We start from the raw sequence: 20,364 nt of genomic DNA on the forward strand, positions 1-20,364 counted from the left end.
CTCCTTTCTTGGATTTGCCATTCTCAAATGGGATTTACATAAGATCACATTGGAAACTTAATAGAAATAAATGTCCCCACAGCATCCAGCCAGGGGTTTTGAGTCAACAGGTCTGAAGTAAAGCCTAGAAAGCCTTTGTTGTTTGATTTATTAGTATTGTAAGTATTGAGGAACAGCTAGCCTGTGATGTTGTTACTTTGAGAAACTGCCTCTTAGCTCATTGATGTTTAATAATCATCTTCCTAACAGTTCACTCCAAAATCATCAGGACAATACCAATATAAGTGATACATTGGGGGGAATGTTACAGTCATTACTTGTCCACTGGAAACTTTCAATAAACAATGAAATGCTAGAGTTTGACTTCAGTGTTTCACTACTTAGGTTTTTACTTGCTGTGGAGTATCTATAAATTATTTAGGAAATACAGTGATAAGAGGTAGAAATTTTAACAAAGATGTTAACCATTCCTACCTTAATTCCACTGTATTCCCAGTACCCGCCATGGTACTGTGTGCCTGGCAGTGCATATGACAGCATATTCAATGCAAATTCATCTGAATTATCCCATTTACTCTTTAGCTGTTAAAATACTCATGTCTTTACGTATCTGTTTTGCAGATGGAAACAGTGGTAGTCACTGGTAGGATAAATGACTTAAAGTCATATGTTTTGTAAGTTAGAGAACTGTAGTTAGCAGCTCGGGTTTTCTTCTGATTTACTTTTTGTAGCATGATACCATGGGATGGTTTTACAAATGAATGAGTTGGAATGTGAGGATAATATGGAAACCAGGTTCTCATGAGAGGCCATGAGTTTCTCTGATGAGAAAATAGTCCACTGATGCTTAAAGAAAACAGCGCCTTGGTCCTTTCTCCTAGCCGCCATCAGAGACATCACAAAGACAAAAGTGAGGTGGAGTAGATAGCTCAGACTCTGAAAATACGATGATTTCCAAGAAGAGAACAAGAAAATCATTTGCAAATAAGAGCCAGGACCTTGTAGAACTTTGAGATGAGGATTTTTTTTTACGGAGGGGACAGTGCCTTTTTACAGAGATCAGGGAGGCAGAGAGCAGAAAAACTTAACGTTGTTTACCAGAGTTTGGGGTGGCATTGAGGATCCCACTCATAGTCACCACTGGGAAGCAGGTATGCAGACTCCACTGAGAATCTACCACCCGAACCCGAATTCTGCATGAGGGAAGTTTGAGTATATGGAAGTGCTTAAGAATTAACGGTTCATTATTTTTGTTACTATAGGCATTATTATTGTTATTTTAATGATTAGGAAATCTTGAGATTAGAGATCCTAATTTGCCAGACACACCACAGTTTCTGTAGTCTAGACTAGTATGTAACTCAGGGATGGTTATTTCTACAGTTCTTGTACTGAGGACTAGAAGCTAGAACAATGCCAAAGGCTGTCACAACAAGCTGATTTAGGAATAAGCTGGTAGAAGAAAGCAGTGCTCTATAAACTCAATCACTTTGGACTAGAAAAGTAGATAAAGTGTGCTAGTGTGGACGGTAAAGGGGGCAGATGAGTATCAGAAACAGTAGCCCAAAAAGCAGCCTTTGAGTGCAGGCTGGAGCACATCTACCAGAAACAGGGCAACAGTGGATACCTTTTTTATTTATTTCTGTCAAGTTTCTCCAAAACTAAAGATACAACGCAAGAATTTAGTTTTCTACAGTTTGACAAAAACTGAGAGTACAATAATATCTTATTAAAATGTTTGAAAAAAGTGTTCATTTGGGCTACCTAAAAAACAGAACCCATCTTAGCTGCACAATAAATATAAGAAATTTCTGTTTGTAGGAATGACATTTGTGGAAATTTTAGGTAAAGAAGTTTTAGGTTTCTGGTTTTGTTTTTAAGGGGAGACTAACAATGGTCAGGATATAATATAGCTATGAGCAGAACTATGATGAATGGCTTAATATTGAAGAGGGAAGATGTAGAACTTATTTAACAAGAGTTCCACTTGTTAAGTGCATACTTGAAACTTGGGAATAAGAGAAACAGATTTGAAAAAATAAAAATAAAGTCTCTAGCTGCATATGTATCAAAAGATGGCCTAGTCGGCCATCACTGCAAAGAGAGGCCCATTGGACTTGCAAACTTTATATGCCCCAGTACAGGGGAACGCCAGGGCCAAAATGGGGGAGTGGGTGGGTAGGGGAGTGGGGGTGGGTGGGTATGGGGGACTTTTGGTATAGCATTGGAAATGTAAATGAGCTAAATACCTAATAAAAAATGGAAAAAAAAAATAAAGAGGAACAGTGACGAGTCATGAGCCCTAAGGCCTCGCTCACTAGTACAGCCACCAGTGAGCTTCATATGCAGCATGGAGAGAGCGAGAAGCGAGGCTAGAATGGAAAGCGGGCCAAAGAAGTAAGGGAAAGGAAAGCCCTATCAGAATGAGAAAGCACCATGTTTCCGGGGTGTAGAGCAAAGTCCAGGGCCAGATTCAAGTGTAGGATTTAAGGGAGAAGAAGCTTTCAGAGTGCAATACAAGGTCATGATGTCAGTGCTCCCAGGGTTAGAGCCAAGGTCATCTCAGAGGACACACCCACTCTCTCCCAAGTCTACTCAGGTCTGTCACGCTGGGAATCAGGAAAAGCCTGACCCCAGCCTGCTATCTCAGAACATGTGAGCTGAGACGTATTCTATACAGAGATTGGAAAGACCTATTCTTTAGATACGTTCCATTACTGGTGTTGTATATGACCAGCAGTCTAAGAGTTGAAGTGAATTTGCCTTTGTGTGTTTTGGAAATACAAATAACATTGAAGAAGCTGAAGAGCATGGTGGTGAAACGGAGCTTAACTAGAGTAGAACAGAGCTGATGTCAGCAGGCATTTACATGGGGACTGCCTATGCCAGAGCACACTGTCAGGACATTCATGACAGAGGGCATGACTGAGGTTCTGGCGATCAGGACCACTATGCTCAGTCATAGGCAGGGGATAGGAAAGCTGGTGAACGACAGAGGTCGGATCTAAACAGGATGCCTCGTTCTTCTTACGACGGACATGGAGGAAACAGAGTACACTCCATATCAGGATTCTCTTCTCTTCCTGCTTCCTGGGTACTGAAGTGTGATGTTGACTTTCATAGAGCTGGGCTATTGTTTAAGGTCAATAATGCTTATTGCCTTTTCTTTAAGAAGTGACGATGCTTAACTATATTAGTTATTTTTATGGTTTTTATGATGAAGTAATTGAGAAAAACAACTTGAAGAACGGGTTACTGGGGCTTATGCTTTAGGAGGGAGATTAACAGGAAGCAGAAAAAGCAGACAGGAAGTAGGGCTTAGCTACAAAACCTCATGGTGCACTCCCATTGACCCACTTCCTTCATCAAGCATTCACCTCCTAAAAGTTCTACAGCATCATCACACAGTGCCACCAATACGGAACCGAGTATTCAAGCATGTGACCCGTGGAGGATGTTTTTCCATATACCTCGTCCTTATAAATCAAAACAACATAAATTTCTAAATTTCTTTTAGGCTCGACATGTACTATATGATACATAGATATATATGACACATGCTGCATGACTCATGCATTTATATAACATGTGCTATATATTCTCACCTCCCATTTCTCATTTTCTCATTTAACTGATTCCATAATCAGTTTTCATTCATATACATAAACATGCACAGACACACACACACCCACTCATGCACATAAACATAGACACACGTATACACACATACATTCACATGTGCACACTTGCACAGACACATGCACATATAAACCTATGTGCACACGTACACACATAGACTTAGGTTCTGATACAAATTTGTTTTAATGACTCCTGGGATACACCTTTGCCCCTTCTTAAACTTACTTTTAGTCCAGACTAACTATAAATTAGATTCCATGTTCATTAGGAAGATGATTCACACTAAAATATGTCCACTCTTGAAAAGGTCTTTAGGTTTGAACTTTTTTCTATAAAAATTCCTATAAATATCTTTATAAAAAGAGCATATAAGGTATACATAGTCAGCTTAAAAGTAATAGTGACCCCCTGTGTCCGCACTCCCCGACGAACCATTTCAGTGTTTCCTTACTCTTCCATGGCCTCCTTAATGGCAGCTTCTCCTTTCCCTACAAAAGTGAACACGTTTACACACTTGGTGTTATCCTCGCGATAATTTGAATGGTTTGCCTAAGTAAGTATGTGTACCTCATTAATAGATGTCCTCCTCCTTTCGGCCCTGGTGAGGGAACTAGTGCCCTGGATGAGTTTGGCTCCCATCGATCACTGAGCTTCAGTCTCAGCACAGTGTTTGTTTTTTTTTGCAGGACAGTCGCACTAAGTGGCTCAGGCTAATCTTGAACTCATTCTATAGTTGAAGCAGGTGCTGAATTTATCCTCCTACCTCAGCCTCCTAAGTAGCCAGTAGTATACACTGCTACCACCAGGACTGCCTTAATTCTACACTTAAGCTTTAAGGTTTTTCCATCTGTCTGTCTGTTTTTGTGAAACTAAGATTAAATTATATAATTTCCTCCCTTCCCTTTCTTCCTTTTAACTCTTTCATGCACTCCCTCTTGTTGGTGTGTGTGTGTGTGTGTGTGTGTGTGTGTGTGTGTGTGTGTGTGTTGTGCACACACCTATATTCCTAAATCTACCAATACAGCCCGCTCAGCCCATATAAAGTTACGTGTATGTGACTGCAGGACTGGCCACTTGGTATTGAATAGCCAATCTGGGGGCTCTTCCTGGAGAAGACTATTTCTCCTGCTCTCAGTAGTCCTTAGTTGCCTGTAGTTCTTTGTGTAAGGTTGAGGACCTGTGAGATTTCCCCCTTCCATGTTAACATGCCTGTTAGTATTGTCCTTGTTCAGGGCTTGTTTAGGCAGCCATATTGATGAGGTTTCATGGGTGTAGCTTCTATGATATTTCTAGGAGACAAAATTTCACAGTGTAATATAGTAGGAATCTAGAGTGTGCATTTTTTCCAAAAATATTTTTTTTCACCCTGTGTCTTTACCCACACCTGGTGTTGTAATGTGGAGTGAGGCCTTGTCACTGCCTCCACCTGCCTGTACTGATGTGTGAGCACCAGTCTCTGTATCTATTCATCTCCACATGGTCCAGCTATGCCTGTTTGTCCTTTGCTTATTTTAATAGTTTTTTTTTTCTTCTTGATTTTCTGAGTTCTTTACTTACCTTCGTTGTTTGGGTCCCTTTTCCTACTTTGTGATGTGGCTTTGCTCTTTGTAGACAGGCACTCTATGTTTAAATGTAGTCAACTTAATCACCCAGTACTTCTCCTTATGGTTTATCGTTTTTATAGTATAAGAAATCTTATCTGAAGGTTGAAATATATTATCTTACTTGATTTTTAAATGATAGTACTACTTTTTCAAGTATTTTTTTATTGCAAAATATACATTTTACCATTTTAATCATTTTAAGTGTTTGGCTCAGTGACATAAGTACTCATATTTTTGCACCCATCACTATGTTTATTTTAAATTAGTTGTAAAGCTGAAACTCTGCGCCTGTTAAGCAGCACTGCTCATCCATCCAGCACTTCCCATCTCAGCTCCTTGAGATGCTGGATTCTCCTTCCCTGTGATGTTGTCTGTGGTAGGTGCTTCATATAAGTGCAGTGTTGTGGTATTTATCTCTTTGTATGTGGCTTGTTTATCTTCCTGTATTTATTTGTTTTAGCATATTTCAGAGTGAGTGCTGGGAATTGAACCCAGATCCTCTGGGAGAGAGGCTGGTGCTCCTAACTGCTGAACCATCTCTCTAACCTTGTCACTGCCTTCAAAAACATTTTTGAAGCATACTTTATATTCCAAAATAATATCAAATTTGTGAGGGCACATGTGTGTGTGTGTGCGCATATGTGCACGTGTATAAGCACATGCATGTGCAAGCCATATGCAATTCCTCGAGTACTATTTGTTTTGCTTTTTAAACAGTTCTGTCATTTGGCCTGGAACTAGCCTAGGCTGGCCGAGCAGCCAGCCCCAGGAATCTGCCTGTCTCTACCTTGCCAGCACTGAAGTTACACATGTGCATCACCACGCTTGGCTTTTTCTTGTGGCTCTAGAGATTTAACTCATGTCCTCACTTTACAAAGCAGGCAACTGAGCATTGTCCCCAGCCCATGCTTTCTAACTGTCCATAGGATGTATTTTCTATATCCCTGTGATGGTTTGTATATTCTTGGACCAGGGAGTGGCACCATCTGAAGGTTTGTCCTTGTTGGAATAGGTGTGACCTGGTTGGAATGGGTGTGTCACTGTGGGTGTGGGTATAAGATCCTCACCCTAGTTGCCTGGAAGTCAGTCTTCCACTAGCAGCCTTTGGATGAAGACATAGAACTCTCAGCTCCTCCTGCGCCATGCCTGCCTGGATACTGACATGCTCCCACCTTGATGATAATGGACTGAACCTCTGAACCTGTAAGCCAGCCCCAATTAAATGTTGTTTTTAATAAGACTTGCCTTGGTCATGGTGTCTGTTCACAGCAGTAAAACCCTAACTAAGACAATCCCTTATTAGTTCAGACTTTCTCAATGCGTAGTTCATTCTCTCCCATTTACTAGCAAGGTTTGGACTTTTTAAAAAAGATATATTTATTTATTTCATGTATATGAATACACTACAGCTGTCTTCAGACACACCAGAAGAGGGCATCAGATCCATTACAGATGGTTGTGAGGCACCATCTGTAACTATGTGGTTACTGGGAATTGAACCTAGGACCTCTCAAAGAGCAGTCAGTGCTCTTAACTGCTGAGCCATCTCTCCAGCCCAATGTTTGGACTTTTTAATCTATCAGATTCTACAAGCTGATTGACATTTTAAAATGATCAGATTGGTTGGTACATTTGTCAAGTCTCCCTTCTTTTCTGTTAAGCTTTACTTACAAACTTTTGAACTATTAAGAATCTACCACTATAACAGCATCACGTTTTCTTCATGAATTTGGCCTTTTATTTTTGTATAGAAGGCCTCTAGAGTAATATTTTTGCCTCAAGGTTTTTTTTTTTTTTTGTCTGATACTAACATAAATGCTTACTATTTTGTTTGCTGGTTCCATTTGTGAACCTATCAAATGCTACCTATAAAATGAATCCTCTTGCCTGCAAGATTTTCTCTAAAATAGCCCCAGAGTACTCAAAGTTGATTATCTCTCTGGAGTTAGTATCTCCTGAATAGATAAAATATAGTTTTTTCCTTCCTCCCTTCCTCCCTCCCTTCCTCCCTCCCTCCCTCCCTCCCTCCCTCCCTCCCTCCCTTCCTTCCTTCCTTCCTTCCTTCCTTCCTTCCTTCATTCCTTCCTTCTTTCTTTCCTTCTTTTTAATGAGTTTTACAATTAAGAAAATCATTAAAACTTTCTGATAAGAATTTCTATTATGTAATAAGGATTATTTGCTCTTATTCTAAGTTTTTCAGATTCGTTTCCTTTATGCATATCAAAATTTAAGAGCTGAGTACCAGCTTCTAGTAATTAGAAATTTCACATAAGATTAAAATTTTCCTGCTTAGAACGCAAAACCCAGTGTGCAAAAAGTTGAAACAGAATGTTTATTTCCTTCTCAATTTTCTGGTGTTGTGATAGAATACCTGAGATTGATTTCTTTGAAGAAAGAAGATGTATTGTGACCCGCTTCCTTCAGGTGGATAAGTACATGACCAGATGGCCATGTCTAATGAGAGCCTGCTCTTTCATCCTGACAGAAACCTGCAGGGCAAGGGCATGTGTTAAAGAGACAGCACATCAGGGCAGCTTCACCTTTCTTTGCTATTTTTTTTTATATAGTGTATTTTGACAAATATCATTCCCTTCGCTCTATTCCTTCCCCTTATCCAGCCCTCATGCCCTTCCCCTCTCAGCTTCATGTGCTCTGCTTTTGAACCCACGAAGTCCCTTTAGTGCCTCCACGTGCATGGGTAAAGGACTATCTATTGGAACAGGAGTAGCTTCTCAGAGCCCGCGTCCTTATGAAACTGACTCCCTCTCCCAGCAGCCGTCAGTTGCCAATAGCTCCCCAGCTAGGAGTGGGACTTCACTAACTTGATCTTGTGCAGGTCTTGTTCATGTAGTCATATAGCTGATGTGAGTCTGTGTGCAAGGACCCTGTCGTGTCTAGCAAATACTGGTTTCCTGCATCTGGCTCTTACAATCTTTCTTGCTTCTCTGTTATGACAGTACTGAGCCCTAGGCTAAATGGGTGTGAGATAGATGTCCCATACAGAACTAAGAACTTCAAAGTATCTTACTCTCTGTGTAAGGACCACTAGTAAGTCTCTATTAATTACTATCTATTGCAAGAAGTTTCTCTGATGAGGATTGAGAGGGATAAGAATTTAGGGGATAGTTTATTACTTTGTACATGTAGCAGGAGGATAATACTACGTTCTCCCATAAGACCTAGCCAGCCACAGGTTTGGCTCAGTTAGTAGTGCCAAGCCTGGGTTCTGTATTGTGGAATGGGCATCATATCTGATCAGAAAGTGGCTGGCTGCCCACATAACATTCATTTCTCTATTGCACCAGTGCACGTCTATTGCCTGGTTGTTACTGCAGCTCACAGAGTACACAGCTAGGTAAGGCTGTTGATTGCTTTCTTGTTAGTCTGCATAGAACCTTCCAGAGGTGTGAAAGCTAGCTGGTAGGCATGAAGATTCCTGGTTGGCACTAGCTTGATTTCCTAACATCTTATGATTCTAGTATGTGGTGATGTCAGGAACACAGTTTCTGAAGGATAAATGATGGAACAGCTAGATTAATGGATACAGGGGAGAGGAAAGTATGGGACTGACCAACCATGCAAACAAGGAGTTGTGTCGCCCTTGATCTTTGCAAAGCAAGTGCTTTATCAGTATATGGTTCAGTTTTATTTGCCTGACATTGGATATCTTTTCTTATACATGGAGCCCTTTGATATGTTTCTTGTCAGTTGCTTGTTTGTAATCTTTGTCTGTTTTTCCTGTTTTATCCTTCGCTCTGGTTTAAGTTGGCTTTGAGTATGATGAAGTAGAAACAGAGGTTCATTTCCTTGTAAATGTTTCATTGTTTTGTATAATTTATTGGGAAGGTAAGTCCTTCCTTGTTATTGCAGTTATATTTTTTGTTATAAATAAGATAAAAATAAGAAACACTGTGTGTCTGGAATCCTTAAACATTTTTTATTACCTCTTCTACTTTATTGTCTTTTCTTTTGTTAAACAGAGTCGTAGTCTGTAGCTCAGGTTTGCCTAAACGGAGGCAGTCTTTGTGCCTTAGCTTCCCTAGTACTGTGCTATAGGCATGGGCCACTACACCTGTTTGTTTGTTTGTGTTTCCTATATCAGACTAGAGCGTTCTCTATAGCTCAGGCTAGCCTTGAACTCTCAGCAGTTTTCTAGCCTCAGCCTCTTAGGTGATAGGATTAAAAGCACGTGCCACCACACCTAGCTAATATCATCATATTTTAATTACTGTGCATTTGAAATGTCAATGGCTAGAGCTATAAGTCCTCCAACTTTGTTTTCCAAGATTTCTTTGTTGGCCTTTGTTTTTTGTGTTTCCATCTAAACTTGTTAATTTGTGTAAGAAATATTGCTGAGAATTTGATTATTGTTATAGCTAATCTAGAAATCAAAGGGGTTGTTGACACATTTACAGTATGGAATCTTTAAGTCTGGGAACATTTGTATTTGTATTGTAGTGCTGCTCTGTACTTTCCTTAGAGGTCTGAAGTACCTTTCATTGGTTGCTGTAGTATATTGGCATCGTGATGGCTTACTGGGTGCTCCTCTTCCCATTTCCACAGTCAGATGCAACAGGTGTGGTAGTAGCATTTATCTCATGGCACTTTGCAAATACTGAGATCCAAACACTTTCTCACCCATTACAAACTTGCACTCTGTGTACCAACATATTACTTAAGTTTATTGCCAAATGTGTCACAATTATAATGTCATATAAATGACTTTTCTTACTCAAAAACCGAAGCTTAATATATAAAATTCATTCTTTTAGTGTTCTGTCCTATGACTTTGACAAGTTTGTACAGTCATGTTATAAGACTGTAAACGGAGTATAATCTTTACACTACTCCATATACCTTTGTCTCTCTTTGTAGTCAATTTTGTCTACTCCACTTCTGGCCACCACTAATCTACTTAGCCTACGCTGACTTTTCATACGAATGGGACCATGTAACGTATTGCCATTTAAGTGAGATTTATAAGGTTAAACCATGTTGCATGAATCAGTCGTTTATTCCCTTTCATCCATGAATAATATCCCATTGTATGAATATTCTAGTTTGTTTATTTAATCCCCAGCTGAGGAGCATTTGTTTACTGTTTAAATTTCAACTAATATGAATAAGGCTACTGTAAACATCTGTGGATAAATTTTTGGTTCTCATTTACTTTGGATAAGTTTCTACAAATGGTATTTCTGGGTCTTTGGGTGTGCAACTGTGAGAAAGAACCTGTGTACACATGTGCTGCACAGTCTGGCCTTCCTACATGGAAAACAGTAGCATTCTGTAGGCTTCATATTCTTGTCAGCACTGGGTTCTCTCCCTCTTTCTCTCTCTCTCTCTCTCTCTCTCTCTCACTCTCTCTCTCTCTCTCTCTCCCTCTCTCTCTCTCTCTCTCCCTCCCTCCCTCCCTCCCTCCCTTTCTTTTTCTTTTTTTTTTTTTTTTTTTTTTTTGGTGCAGCGGACTTTATTGATGGTATTCAAGAGAGTAGGGAGGGCTCCCTAGGCCCCTCCTGTTATTATGGGGGTCTGGGATGGAAATTTTGAGGGAGATGCTCAGTGTTGGGGGCCGAGTTGGGATAGGGACTCCTCAGCAACCGAGGGCCTCTCTCTTGCTCTCAGTGTCTTTGCTGGGGTGGGTGGTCCAGGGTTTCTTACTCCTTGGAGGCCATGTAGGCCATGAGGTCCACCATCCTGTTGCTGTAGCCGTATTCATTGTCATACCAGGAAATGAGCTTGACAAAGTTGTCATTGAGAGCAATGCCAGCCCCGGCATCGAAGGTGGAAGAGTGGGAGTTGTTGTTGAAGTCGCAGGAGACAACCTGGTCCTCAGTGTAGCCCAAGATGCCCTTCAGTGGGCCCTCAGATGCCTGCTTCACCACCTTCTTGATGTCATCATACTTGGCGTGTTTCTCCAGGCGGCACGTCAGATCCACAACAGACACATTTCGGGTAGGAACACGGAAGGCCATGCCAGTGAGCTTCCCGTTCAGCTCTGGGATGACCTTGCCCACAGCCTTGGCAGCACCAGTGGATGCAGGGATGATGTTCTGGGCAGCCCCACGACCATCACGCCACAGCTTTCCAGAGGGGCCATCCACAGTCTTCTGGGTGGCAGTGATGGCATGGACCGTGGTCATGAGCCCTTCCATGATGCCAAAGTTGTCATGGATGACTTTGGCCAGGGGGGCTAAGCAGTTGGTGGTGCAGGATGCATTGCTGACAATCTTGAGTGAGTTGTCATATTTCTCGTGGTTCACACCCATCACAAACATGGGGGCATCGGCAGAAGGGGCGGAGATGATGACCCTTTTGGCTCCACCCTTCAAGTGGGCCCCGGCCTTCTCCATGGTGGTGAAGACACCAGTAGACTCCACGACATAGTCAGCACCGGCATCACCCCATTTGATGTTAGCGAGGGGGGGGGGTGTGTCTCGCTCCTGGAAGATGGTGATGGGCTTCCCGTTGATGACAAGCTTCCCATTCTCGGCCTGGACTGTTCTGTTGAATTTGCCATGGGTGGAGTCAGACTGGAACAAGTAGACCATGTAGTTGAGGTCAATGAAGGGGTCGTTGATGGCAACAATCTCCACGGAGATTTTGCCACTGCAGACGGCAGCCCTGGTGACCAGGCGCCCAATACGGCCAAATCCGTTCACACCGACCTTCACCATTTTGTCTACGGGACGAGGCTGGCACCGCACAAGAAGATGCAGCTGTCTCTGGAACAGGGAGGAGCAGAGAGCCTCTTCCTTCCTTCCTTCCTTCCTTCCTTCCTTCCTTCCTTCCTTCCTTCCTTCCTTTCTTTCTTTTTTTCCTTCTTCTCTGTTTCTTTTTTTATATGTGCACAGTATTATCGTTTTTATTTTTCAGCTTATATAATTTCTGTATTTTTTCATTTCCTCTCTCTAAGCTGTTGCCGCCTCGACACCACAGGGTACACTGTGGTCAAATGAGAAGTCAACCATTGATCACTTAGCAAACTTTTTCTGAGGGAATAAAGCTTGATTCACTGGGGCCAGCACTCCCTGTGACCAATGAGAAACTCTGAACTCTTTAAATCTTGGGAGACATTCACACACACACATTCACACACACACACATTCACACACACACACATTCACACACACACACATTCACACACACACATTCACACACACACACATTCACACACACACATTCACACACACACATTCACACACACACACATTCACACACACACACATTCACACACACATATACACATATTTGGTGGATGAAGCAAACTCCAACAAGTTGACTCCAACAACTTTTTTTCTCTTAAGCACCTAAGACAGAGTATTCTATGTGAAAAAAAAGATTACCTCATAACTACAAGTTACACATTCTCTAAAAACAGTCAACACAAAACATATTCTTAAAAAGACAGACTAAAGTCATTACATGAAGGGTTATTGATTACACAAGGGTTATTGATTACACAAGGGTTATTGATTGTGAGCTTCTTTGAAACTTGTCTCTCACTAAACATTTCCCGGCCAGTGTTCTCTCCACAAGGTCAACACAATCCCAAAGCAAGAATTCTCTTGTCATTGATTAACAGAATTTAAGCAAGCCAGTCTACAGTATGTATTTACCAAGAAACAGATCACCATCTATCATATGTCTTATTTTTGAAGTCTTGTTCAGTTAAACTGGCAACATTTGCTCTCTGTTCTTATACTCATTATAGATTATTTACTCTTTATTCCTAGCTCTGCCTTTCCATGGTGTACACAGAAACCTGTGGTCACATCCCTAGAGAACAAGATCCAGGAACTCAGACCCGACCTAGAATGAAATGTTTTCTTTGCTCTCTAACTTGTCCCAAGTCTTTTTCTCTTCCAAGTTCAAGTGTGTGCTTGCCATGCCTGAACGTTCTCTGTGCTCGCTTCTACCTCTGCAGGCTGTGCTTACTCCTACAAGGAGTTCCTGCTGTGTTCTGTGTTTCAGGCACAGCAACTTAAACCATCTCCTTGGACTTTCTATCCACTACTCTAACTTCCTAAACCATTTAAATCAAATCAGGAATCCTGTAAAGTCCTTAATTCATCTAAACAGTATTATCTCAGGAAAGTTTATTTTTATGTTGATCTACAGGGAAATTTGCTCAATAATAATTTCACTCAGGAAGTAACCACACTAGGTTATCTAGGCATTGAAGGTTTCCCCATGTCTAGTCACACCAGGCCAGACACACAGCAATGACAAACATGAGAAGGCACATCAGTAGCAGAAGCAATTCTGGAACAAAGCCCCTTAGGCTGTGCCTCTCCAGAGTACACCCATCAAAGCTGTGAAAAACAGTGAGCCTTATCCAGGAAGCTCACACGGCAGCAGCACTAAGCCCTCCCTCCCTTATACCTAACACACAATCTCTTTCAAGTTCATGGCCTCTTTTCTCGTTAATTGTTATATTCATATACGTATATACATATATTCTTAAGTGTATCATGTTCAATTGGTATAATGTTGTCTGTATCAGGACTGACCATTTGATACTGGATAACTACTGGTGTGCTCTTCCATAGGGAACACTGGTCCTCCTAGTGTCAGCATTTCTTAGTTGCTTGGAGTTCATTGTGTAAGACTGAGACCTCATGAACTTTTTCTGTCCACTTTGGAATGTCTATTTGGGCAGTGATGTTGGTGAGACTTTATGGTTGTGGCTTTTGATGTTACAAGGAGATATTACATGGAGTTTGCTGTGAGATATTACATAATATCTAGGGATCTAGGGATGTGACCACAGGTTTCTGTGTGTACCATGAAAAGGCAGGGTTATGAATAAAGAGTAAATAATCTATAATGAGATATTACATAGTATCTCACAGCAAAATCCATGGTCCTCTGGTTCATACAGTCTTTCTTCCTTCCTTTCCGTTATGTTCCCTGAGCTGTGGGTGTGGGTGTGGGTGTGGGTGTGGGTGGGAGTGTTTGGTAGATGTGGCCGTTGGGAATGGACTCCATAACACTATAGTTTGATTGGGTGTGGTTTTCTGTTGTGGTCTTCACAAGAGAATTTTCCTTGATAAGGGAGAAGTGAAGACTACGTCTGTCTGGGTATAAGGACAAATGCTTACATTTTTGTTAGAGATTATGCTGGCACACATAACTTGTGCTAACCAAGTCTCTAATTGGACCTAAGACCCTCTCAACAAGAGGGAAACCATTCCTGGTACTGGAAACCTACTACTCAGGGACAATGAAGTCATGCATCTTGGAGGAAAATCTCTAACCACGACTCTACTAAACTAGCATAATTCTTAGTATTTTAAAAAAGGTTTTATTTTTATTTTCTGTATAAGTGTTTTGCCTGCACCTGAGCATCACATGTATGCAGTTCCTGAAGAGGCCAGAAGAGGGCATAGGAACCCGTTTCTCGCTACAAAGCCCAGACTAGCTTCAAATTCAAGATCCTCTTGCCTCAGCTTCCGCAGTTATTGGATTGCCACTGTGCCTAGCAGTACAGTGCAATTTTAATTATAAAACAAATTTATCGTATTGATTATAATATACAGCTCCAAAGGGTTAAAATAGCCTAAACTAATATTAATTAGACAAGAGAGGATTTCCATACTATAGATAATAACTTTTCTAAACTATTTTAATTAAGATAAGTATTATTGATATAGGAAAAATTTGATTTCTACTATATACTTTATACAAGTACTAACTCCTGATAGAACTTAAACACCAAAAGTAAAACTTTAAAGCATAATAGATATATTTTCAAATTCTCATAAGGAGTTTATGAGACATAACAAAGTGCTAAATACATAAGAACACTATAATAAAGTTTATTATGTTGAATTAACAGTTGCTCTACATCTGTTAATTTGGAGAGGTGCACGTGTGCTTGTGCAGGTGCAGTGGTTTTGCATGTTGAGTGTATGTTCTTCTCCTGTGTTTTCTGTTTGTCATTCTAAGTGCCTCTTAGGATTGGACGTTCATTTCTTCCTCAGGCTGGGAAATTGTCTGCTGTAACTTCATTGAACACCCTATGCTTTAGTATTTATCTTAACTCTTTCTATCTCATGAGTTCTTAGATTTGGTCTCTTGATTGGCTTCTGAAGTTTGTGGTCATCTGGGTCATTCTTTTTGTTGTCTGTTTGCTTATTTGTTAAAATATGGTGTCTGGAGAGATGGCTTAGTGTTTAAGAGCATTTGTTGCTCTTCCATATGACCTGAACTCAGTTCCCAGTACCCACATCAGGTGGCTTACAACTAGCTACACCTCCAGCTCCAGGGATACTATGTCTTCTTCTGACTCCCATGGGAACCTGCACAAACAAGGTGCGCGCGCACACACACACACACACACAGACACACGATACTATCATACCATATACATAAATAAAAATAATAATATGTATGTATGTATGTATATATGTATGCCACACATGTACGTTAATGATATGAGTGTGGACATGCATGTAAAGGTCTGAATACAAGTTTTTGGGCTCAGTTATTCACTTTCTGTACAAGCCTGAGGGCCTGAGTTTGCTCTCCACAACCATACAAAAACAAGGCATGGTGGTACTCACCCATAAGCTTAGTGCTGGGAAGGTAGAGCTAGGAGGATCCCTGGGGCTTGCCGGCCTGCCAGTCTAGCTGAACCAGTGAGTTCCCGAGTCTGTGAGATGCCTTGCCTAAGACAAACAGGGTGCAGAGTGATTGACCTGTGACCTCCATCTGTATGCACACTGATGTGCATGTACACTCTCAATACACTCATGCGTAGGCACTGAGGCACTGCAAGGATTTGTTTAACTAACCAAGCCTACTCTTAGAGGATGGCGCATGAGAAATACAATCATGAGATTCATCTGTTTCAAAAGTTGAGTGCTTGCTTAGGTTGTTTTTTTCTTGTTTAGTAAAGAACTTTGTACCGACTTAGACTTAGAGCATTTTAAAAAGAAAATAATGGTTGATTGCATCCCATGACCAGGAAGACAAGTCCCGGTCTGGTCCAGGTGACATGGTCTGAGTGATATAAAACATGTGACTAGAGATGAACATGCTCACTCTGCTTGAGAGTTGAGAGTCACCTGTATCCGGCATTTTGAGATAATTAGCTGAAGTAATTGGTATTTTGTTCCACAGGTGGGTTTTCAGAGAAGTCAAGTGACTGGAGCTCAGAAGAGGAGGAGCCAGTGAGAAAGGCAGGGCCTGTCCAGGTCCTCATCGTCAAGGACGACCATTCCTTTGAGTTAGACGAGGCTGCGCTGAACCGCATCCTTCTGTCCCAGGCCGTCAGAGACAAGGAGGTGGTTGCTGTGTCTGTTGCTGGAGCCTTTAGAAAAGGGAAATCCTTCCTGATGGACTTCATGTTGCGGTACATGTACAACCAGGTAGGAAAGGGCACGTAAAGTCATTGTTCCCACACCCCTTCACTTTGTGTGGTGTTTCTGTTGCCAGGGGTGCCTGTAGAAAGGCCATGGTGTAGCTATTCCAAGTGCAGTGCTCTGGAAACTAAGCACACACATGATTGTTCCTGGATGCTACTATGCAGCGTTTAGCTGAGGATATAACTTACCTTTGCTCTTTAAAGATCAGCATAATAATATAATGATGAACTGTTACAGTTTTAAAATGTTAAGCTTTTGCCATAAATTTTTCTTTTTAATAATTTCCCACAGTGTTTATGATGACATTCTTAGAGCTTGAGGCAAAGGGATTTGACAGTGAGCACTTGGGTGCCAGTGCCTGTGTTCTTCCACTGACAGTAGTTTCTGGGTTTATCTTCTGTGTGTGTGCTTGTTCTACTAGCCATTCACCACTCCATGATACTGAAAAAACTCAAATTAAATTGCTAATGTCAGTGTACTTTCTCCCCATTTTTCAATATAAATTAGACATTACTCTTATAGCATTTGTTTTTAAATAAAATACATACAGAGAGACACATATGAAGTGTGCACTTGCTTATTTTTATAAATATGCATTTTTGTATAGCCTAGAACTCAAAACAGAGCACCACCATTCCCCCCAGAAAGTTCCTTCACAGACGTCCTAATCTGTTCTCACTGCTGCCATCCCTGAGGCAGCTGATAGTGTCTGACGAAATCACGTGGTACAGAAACATGACTCCAAGGACCAATGGGAAGCTAGGACTAGGCTAGGTCGGCAAAGGAAACAGTCTGGCATTGCCCCCACAGCAGATTCGAGTACCGACATGGAGTGTTGAAGCAGAAGAGACACATCACCCGAAGGACTTTGTGTTCTGAAGCACTTGAGATGGGGGCAGAAGAATCCCAAGTTACTAGTTAGCTGGCCTGCCATAATGGCACACGCCTTTCATCCCAGCACTTGGGAGAGAGGCAGGCGGATCTGCATGAGTAGATGCCTGAGCTACAAAGCAAGTTCTGGCACAGCCAAGACGAAACCCTATCTCCAACAAACAAACAAACAAACAAAACAAACAAACAAAAAAACATTAGCCTAGACTGCATATCTAGTTCCAGACCAGGCAGGCCACATGACAGACTGTGGCAAAAGGGCTTTGACCTGTGTGTTTATAGCATGGTTATCCATTTTTAGTTTGATCTTTTATATATGAAGTATTTTAGGACAACTTTGAGGCTAACATTTATCCAGTGTTAGTTCAAACAAATAAAGAACAGAATCACAAAAATCATTCAATCTTTGAAAGCAGGCAAAACTCTTTTAAACCCTGCTTCCTAGCATATACCAAGGTGGTATTGTACTTAACATAGAAGGATTATTAATGCACGTTCTCCTCAGATCAAGCTGCCTGTGATAAAGACTGCTTGCTTGGACCTTCTTTTTCTCTGTCTGCACCCAGCTGAGCGTCAATAGTGAGCGGCAGAAGGTGACACCACTGACTGTGCGGAGCTATTCTTGTCCCGCTTCTGCACAGACTGCTATCACTCATGTTAGAATGGCGAAACTGGATTTTTAAAAAATTAGATATTTTCTTTATTTACATTTCAAACATCCCTTTCCTGGTTTTCCCTCCGAAACCCCCCTTCCCTCCCTCCTCCCCCTGTTCACCAGCCCACCCACTCCCATTCCTGGCCCTGGCATTCCCCTATTTTGGAGCATAGAACCTTCATAGGACCAAGGGCCTCTCCTCCCATTGATGACCAACTAGGCCATCCTCTGCTACATATGCAGCTGGAGCCATGAGTCTCTTTGATTGGTGGTTTGGTCCCTGGGAGCTCTGGGGGTACTGGTTAGTTCATATTGTTGTTCCTTCTATGGGCCTTCAGACCCCTTCATCTCCTTGGGTACTTTCTTTATTTTTATTTTTATTTTTATTTTTATTTTTATTTTTGGGTTTTTCGAGACAGGGTTTCTTTGTATAGCCCTGGCTGTCCTGGAACTCACTCTGTAGACCAGGGTGGCCTCGAACTCAGAAATCTGCCTGCCTCTGCCTCCCGAGTGCTGGGATTAAAGGCATGTGCCACCACGGCTCAGGTACTTTCTTTACCTTCTTCATCGGGGACCCTGTGCTCCATCCAATGGATGGCTCTGAGCATCAACTTCCGTATTTGTCAGGCACTGGCAGAGCCTCTCAGGAGTCAGCTATATCAGGCTCCTGTCAGCAAGCTCTTGTTGGCATCCACAATAGTGTCTGGGTTTGGTGACTGTGCAAAATTTGATTTTAAATGTGGCAGGCAATGTTCTCTTTTATCAGGAAAACTGTTTCCTTTATTTTATGCCTGAACCGTAGTAGTCAATAATTAATCATTAAATATGTAGTGAATGCATATTGAAAGAATGAAACATGCTAATTTTTTTTAAGATTTATTTATTTATTATATGTAAGTACACTGTAGCTGTCTTCAGACACTCCAGAAGAGGGAGTCAGATCTCGTTACGGATGGTTGTGAACCACCATGTGGTTGCTGGGATTTGAACTCCGGACCTTTGGAAGAGCAGTCAGGTACTCTTACCAACTGAGCCATCTCACCAGCCCCCATGCTAAAATTTTAATCTTCCAAAATCACTATATGTGGATTGTTCCCTTATCTTTTAAAATTATTTTTCTAGAATAGAACTTTTATAATATCATATAGTTCATTGTCCTCAGTAAATGTCAAAACAATGTTGTTCTTCTTATTCATAACCATCACAGTTTATCCATTGAAATATACTTCCCAACTGTTTTTTATGTATCGTGTTTTGATTAATTTAAATATCTACATTGGCCAGTTAGTAACAGTTGACTCCTTGCATTGTATTAGGTACTATGGAGAATACCAAAGAAGATAGACTTTTATAGTTAAGCATATTATGGTTTGGATAAGGAGGCAGAATTACGATTGGAGTTGTGTTCAATTCTAAAGGACACCTGACTCACACGCCTTCTTCCCAAGGCTTGTGGATCATTGTAAAGAAGGGCTGGAAAGAATTTTAAAGCCAGATATAGTGAATGACTCCAAGGAAACAGTGTCTTCTAGACACAACAGGACAACTACACATATGAACTCACAGAGGTTGTATCAACACACACAAGACCTGTGCAAGCTCACAGTAGCCCAAAGCTCAAAATGGAGAGGGGAAATGGGCACCCTAACTGGAGAGCTGTTGGCAATTGATAGCTGTTCAAGATCTGAATCAAGGTTGGGGTGGGGAATAGAAAGTACATTGTAGACTAAGGGCAGTAGATGTGCTATTTGCATTAAACAAAGGGTACATCTTCCATGGAGTGGGTCCTATACTGAAAATGAAGACGTAAGACTGAATAGTGCTGGTGGCAGAACCCATTTATTATGCTTTTACTAGGGATCTAAAATTGCTTTATAGAATAAGACAGGATATAACACACACACACCCTCCTCCCAAGGCTCAGCCATTATTGTGGAGGAGGGGTGGGAAGGTTGTGAGAGCCAGAGGCTGAGGATGGTTACAAGGAAACTGTTTTCTGGGCACAAAAGGACAGCTGGCCTCGTGAACGCACAGCTGCATAAACTGTACATGCTCAAGCCAGACAAAATCTCAGCGCACAGGTAGGAGGTGGTGATTTAGTTAATACAAGGTTTCTAATTCAAGGATTATATAAAGAGGTCTTCCAAAAATTATAATTTATCCTCTGTAACAAATACCAAAGTGAGTATAGCTACTATTACTC

The 20,364-nt window shown here is 41.3% G+C and overlaps 1 protein-coding gene and 1 pseudogene across 1 annotated transcript in view; one reads left to right on the plus strand and one right to left on the minus strand.

Moving 5' to 3' along the window:
- The window catches only part of Atl1 (atlastin GTPase 1), a 70,981-nt gene that overhangs the window by 16,467 nt on the left and 34,150 nt on the right, over positions 1–20,364 (plus strand). The window contains exon 3 of the mRNA NM_178628.5: positions 16,371–16,618. Within this exon, the coding sequence (NP_848743.1) occupies positions 16,371–16,618 (248 nt within the window). The remainder of the gene's footprint in view (positions 1–16,370; positions 16,619–20,364) is intronic.
- On the minus strand, positions 10,701–11,938 carry Gm6316 (predicted pseudogene 6316; annotated as a pseudogene).

This window comes from Mus musculus, chromosome 12 (assembly GCF_000001635.26).
Source record: "Mus musculus strain C57BL/6J chromosome 12, GRCm38.p6 C57BL/6J".
In the NCBI taxonomy this organism is placed as follows: Eukaryota; Metazoa; Chordata; class Mammalia; order Rodentia; family Muridae; genus Mus; species Mus musculus.